This window comes from Peromyscus californicus, unplaced genomic scaffold (genome assembly GCF_007827085.1).
Source record: "Peromyscus californicus insignis strain IS unplaced genomic scaffold, ASM782708v3 Scaffold_13__1_contigs__length_99412109, whole genome shotgun sequence".
Classification (NCBI taxonomy): Eukaryota; Metazoa; Chordata; class Mammalia; order Rodentia; family Cricetidae; genus Peromyscus; species Peromyscus californicus.
Genome location: NW_026294424.1, coordinates 81,039,738 through 81,045,072, shown reverse-complemented (window position 1 = coordinate 81,045,072; position 5,335 = coordinate 81,039,738). Strand labels below are relative to the sequence as shown.

The window sequence follows — 5,335 nt, the reverse complement described above, 5'->3', positions numbered from 1 at the left end:
TAAAATGACACTATAAAAATATAAAAAAATTTACTTGATCTTGGGATGAAGAAAAGGTTATAGGAATGGGGGAAGATTGATTCCTATGCTCTTTAAAATGTAAAGATATTTATTATGACAACAACTTCAAATTTACTGGGTATGAGAAACGAGAGGCAGAAGGCCTCCCATGTACTTTTCCTTTCTTTCAAATTAGTGGCCTCTTTTTTCCATTAATTATTGTTAGATGCCTACATGTATATGTACATACATATATATTCCGAAATACAATCTGCTCAGTCTGTATAATGTTACTTGTATGTATGTTGACAGGGATGATCATTTGGTATTGGACAACAAATTGGTGTGCTCTTCCATGGGGAAGATTATTTCTCCTACTCCCAGAATTTCTTAGTTGCCTGAAGCTCTTTGTGTAGGGTTGAAGCCATGTGGCGGGAGGGCTTTTCCTGTCCACTTTGGTATGTCTTACTGTTGTTCTTGTTCAGCTCATGCTTTGGTAGTCATGTTGGTGAGATTTTCTGGGCATTTCTCTTTGGGAAGTAGTTATGTAACAAGGGTCTTTTCATTGCCAAATATAATGCAATTTTCTTCCAGTTATCTTGTTTTTGGATTATATATTAGTTATGTTTTGTATATAATTTTGACTATTCATTGTGTTGTGTATGTTAATCTTATGTTTTGTTTTCTGTTATATGCTTAGATGAATTCATTATCCTTATTTGGGGAAATGCATTTTTCTAAGTTTTAAAATATAGTTTAAACAGTATTCCAATTTATTTTTTCCCCAAGTACTTGATTGTTTGAGAGATGAGCCATGATATCCATGATCAGAAGTATTCTTTGTCTCATATTAAATGTTTGTATAATAATGTGTTTCTGGGTTTAAACACAGTACTAGTCCAGAGTCTATTTAAACTTCCTCTTTCATATATGATATTTGCTATTTACTCAGTGTTTTGGCATGTTTTAATTTCTTCAGTTTAAAAAAAGGAAATTATGGATCTTTGCAGATTAATGCTGTTTCTGTTTTGTAAGCAAGACTTTAGTTTTTCTTGTATGAACCTTAAGAATTCTGTACCAGAATATCAAACACATCACACACAGTAAATGGTTTGCTTGCAGAATGATTTATTGAGGAGGATCAACACAGTGACAACAGACTCATTTGGAAAGTCTTTGTCAGAAAAGAAGATGAAGATATGTGTCCTTGAATTGCTAACCAACAGCCTAAAAGGAGTACAATATTCAACGTTTATGATCTGAAAAAAATTGACAAAAATTCAGGATGTAAATCTTAGCAGAAAGCACATTAAATCGATTCATGTTTATACATTATTTTTCAAATGAACATATATGTAAAACTAACATTTTATTTTAGTCAGTATCAAATATGAGCCAAGAAGCATGTCTGATTTCTTACGTCACACATGGGTGTTTAGCAACTATCACGAAGCTTGAATTCTTACATTAGTGAGGGTTTCAGATCTGTACTCTAACAGAAGAAAATCACATGTGTGATATTAAAAAGGAAAATTTTAGAATACAAGTTTCAGAAAACTTTTTAATGCTTTAGTAATGTTACTTGATTCTCGTTATAGCCTTAATTTCACTAAATTATAATATTCAGAATGAGCTGAAATGGCACATATTTAATGTCACAAGAAATGGATTCCTTCAACTCTTGCCCTCTTCCTATCTTTAAAATCTAGTATGGAATATTTCGCTTTAAGGTAAGTTGTTATATAACAAGCCATGGTAACCAGGAAAGTACTGAGATTGTTGGTTTTAAAATTGCTCTGAAATATATTCTGCTACATGACCTCTATTCATAGACATATGTATTTTCTAAGTCTAATACTTGCCTTAAATGCCCACAGTATTTTTTCTTTTTTCTTTTCAAGACTTTTCTTGTTGAGTAACTTCTTAGACATCAAGACTACCTTTTAATTCGTTGTGTACTTCTACATGGCCTCCCTTATGTTGCTGCTTCTACATCATTAGGTCATCGGGTTCTTCTTTCAGCAATTTGAAGATAGCAGAGTCAGCTGTAGAAGAGTCCTCCTTGTGTTTAAGGGTATCTACTATAGATGTCACTGAAGGAAACTCCTCTGTGTCCTTAGTTACCGATTCTGTTGTATCATTTTCAGATAGATCTTCTGTTGTGTTAGCGGTTGGTTCCTCCATGATGTTTTTGTTTCCTGAGGCAGGGACAATGCAATCATACCTGGATTCAACAGTAGTAAGCAAAACAGAATGGTTCTCTGCCTCATTCACAGTCTCTTTCTCCATCCAAGCATTAACTCCATCAGTCGATTCCTCATCAGTTAAAGCATCTTCTGGGTTATCTTTGGCTTTTTCAGCAGAGTTAGTGAGTTCAAAAACAGTGATAAATTTTTCTTCATCTGAGTCAGTTAATTTAGTCGCAGCTTTGGGGGTATCCTCTGAAACAATCAGGTCCATTTCAGTTGTGTTCTCTTCTGCAATGTTGGTTGTGTCTGGAGGGGTGGTGACCTCCTTTTCAGGAGAGGGAGGCATCTCAGCCTCAGGACTCAAGGAGTCAGTGACCTGGACAGCTCCATCATCAGGAACATCGGAATTGGTTGAGGAATAGCCATCAGTTTCTTTGTTTTCATCTGGAAGTTCAGAGGCGTCTTCCGAATTGTCAGTGCTGTCCTGCAGTGTGCCAGAGAGCTCAGCAGTGGGTAGGATTTCTTTGTCTCCCGTGTCAATGGTGGCCAAGATGATGTCTTCTTTTGCCATGTTACTTGAAAAATCTATTAAAGAAACAGTACCAACTGGGGATGAGATGTTTCCCAGTTGCACCGGGATGAAATTTTCAGAGATTGGAGTTTCAGTCGGAGTAATTTCTTTCTCTGAAAGAGTTGTTAACTTCAGATTGGCCTCGATATCATCTTCCAGCTTGAGCTTTTTCTTGGTCGGTGTGAGCTTGTTGATTGTAGTAGAAAAATCACCATCTGGTGTGCAGTCGTTTACTGGAGTAATATGGTCTCCTTCAGAGGTAATAGTTGTTTCTGATTTAGGAATGGTGTTGTCAGCCCCAAAGAAGATGGCTGCTTCTGTTGGTGTTTTACTGCTCTCTCTTGGTGGATGAGAATAAAGTTTGGGTGATCCATCTTCAGCCATGAGGCACAGGAGCACTGAGCACTTTCACAGGTCTTTCCTCTGGGCTTAGTGGCATTCCTGGGCAAGTAAGTAGTGATCAGTATAGTGACTGAAGCGCTGGTCATCATGGGGATTGTTACATCAACCTCCCAGGTTATGACAAAGGCTCACCTTGGAGGTTGCTTCTTGGCTGTGATTAGATATTTACTGGAATGACTATTAGTATTAGAAGAAAATATGATGGAGCTCTGACTACAAAATAGAAATCCACACTAAATATTTTACTTTTAGAGAACTTAGGATTTACCATATTTCTGTTTTAGGTATATTTCTTCTGATGTGATGCTGGTGCCCCTTGACACAGACATAGTCACGCTTGCTGGGTACTTTGTGGTTTGGTGTAAATAGTGGAAACTCTGGATGACTATCAGCATCTTTTTGAGATCAACCATTTTACAAGTAAGTGGCAGTGTATTTTGGGAGGCAGAGCCACATTCTTCTCTGAGATTCATGGTGCTTAAATGTCTAAAATTCAAAAGCACTTTTGGTAGTGAATTAAAAATAGAGAATTATGTAGCAAGACTTCAGTCAGTTTTTTTTCTTCTGAGAGGGAAATTTCATTTTAAGTAATAATAATAATGATGATGATAATAATAATAATAATAAAAATTAATAGACTGATAAGACTTTTCGTATTTTCTTCAGTTAACTTGAGAAACAGTGTGCCAAGTGTTGTAGGCTTACTTTTTTATGGATTCCGTCCTCCCCAAGGGTTATTTCAACCTCAGAAGACTTTTGTGACAGGAGGTTGGTGTCATGTGTCTAAATTTATAAAACAGCAAGAATCAGAGTTGAAGTAACAGTAGCTGCTCCAGAAGATATCCATTTCAGATGGAATTTTTATAGTGATAATATGACAGGTGGTAGTTGTACAGTTGACTTTAAGGTTTAGCTGATTAGATTAAGGAGAAAGACATTCAGTGTCAATGTTTAAAGCCAGCCTCTTACCCACTGAATCAGAGGAAATGGAATTTTCAGACTCACACACATCAAATGTGTAAAAAGTTAGGAGCATTAGTTTGATTGGCACAAAATCATTTCTTCGTCTGAACACAGAGCTCACAGCTTCCTTTTAGTTATGTGAAGGCATAGATCTGATACCAGTCTTTGTAGACATACAAGAATAGATTTTAAGGCACAAATTAAAAAAAAATGAATAGTTTCTCCAGAAATGTTTTTATGCTTCAGGAGGTTGTCACTACTGATTTTTATAGTGGTTCTTTTTTTTTTTCTTTCTTGTTTTGTTTGTTGATTTTTTGAGACAGAGTCTATCTCCATAGCCTAGGTTATCCTTGAATTCAGAATTCCCCTGCCTTGACTTCGTTAATGTGAGGATTGTAGGCTCCCATCATCATACCAGGTCCCAGTGTCTTTGTTAATATAGGGAATGTCATCAGTGTCACAAACAAAGAAGTTGTAAGATAGGGTATAGGTCCAGGTTATTTGTTTTTAAACAGAAATATCAATTAATAGAGGAATACACAGAATAAAGTCATTCTCTAAGTTAGCTATCTTATACGATAGGATATTTGTGTGTTGAGCAGAACTGGAACCATGAAGAAAATATTCTTTCATGAGCATGTAATCTCCAGCTAGCTATGCCAGATGAAGAGATAATTCTATCTTCATTGATGTTGAGTTCAAAACAGCATTTAGTTTTCTGCCTTGTTTTGGTGGTCATATCAACTATTCTATTACCAGTGTTGCTGTGAGAGAGTCACATTGATTATAGCACTCTTATTTCTCTTGAAAGGAAAGTGTTTTATCATTATCCTTACCTTCCAAGCTTTTCATTTTTAAAAATGTTTTATCTTTTATATAATCCATTAAAATTCACAAAGTATGTAGTGTATGTTAAGTCTTGAAATAGACTATCTTCTTCAGGGAATACAGTGTGAAGAACTGTATTCCTTTATAGATCATTAGAATCACAGATATAACTTAAGAACAGAATCAGTTACCATATATAAATTTTGTCTCATATGCATGGCAACCTCCTCATGGTTGGAATTCATATCCTACTATTTGGCACACTTCATCTTTTTTTTTTTTATCAAGGTTTTCAGGTTGCATGGACTCAAGTCTTATTTTGGAACTGTTAACAAAAGCTTGCTTGGTTCATGTGTATCTTTTACTTGCTTGAATTTTGAGG

The 5,335-nt window shown here is 35.6% G+C and overlaps 1 protein-coding gene across 1 annotated transcript; it reads right to left on the bottom strand.

The window, feature by feature from the left end:
• Positions 1–1,148: 1,148 nt before the first annotated feature.
• Cabs1 (calcium binding protein, spermatid associated 1) lies at positions 1,149–3,744 on the bottom strand. Its single transcript, XM_052735966.1, has one exon. It carries the CDS (start codon positions 3,142–3,144, stop codon positions 1,990–1,992), a length of 1,155 nt encoding a protein of 384 aa, XP_052591926.1. The 5' UTR covers positions 3,145–3,744; the 3' UTR covers positions 1,149–1,989.
• Between the last annotated feature and the right edge of the window lie 1,591 nt (positions 3,745–5,335).

What these genes read in the sequence shown, in the direction of transcription:
- Cabs1 (XM_052735966.1), bottom strand. Translation starts at nt 3,144, where the DNA reads ATGGCTGAAGATGGATCACCCAAACTTTATTCTCATCCACCAAGAGAG.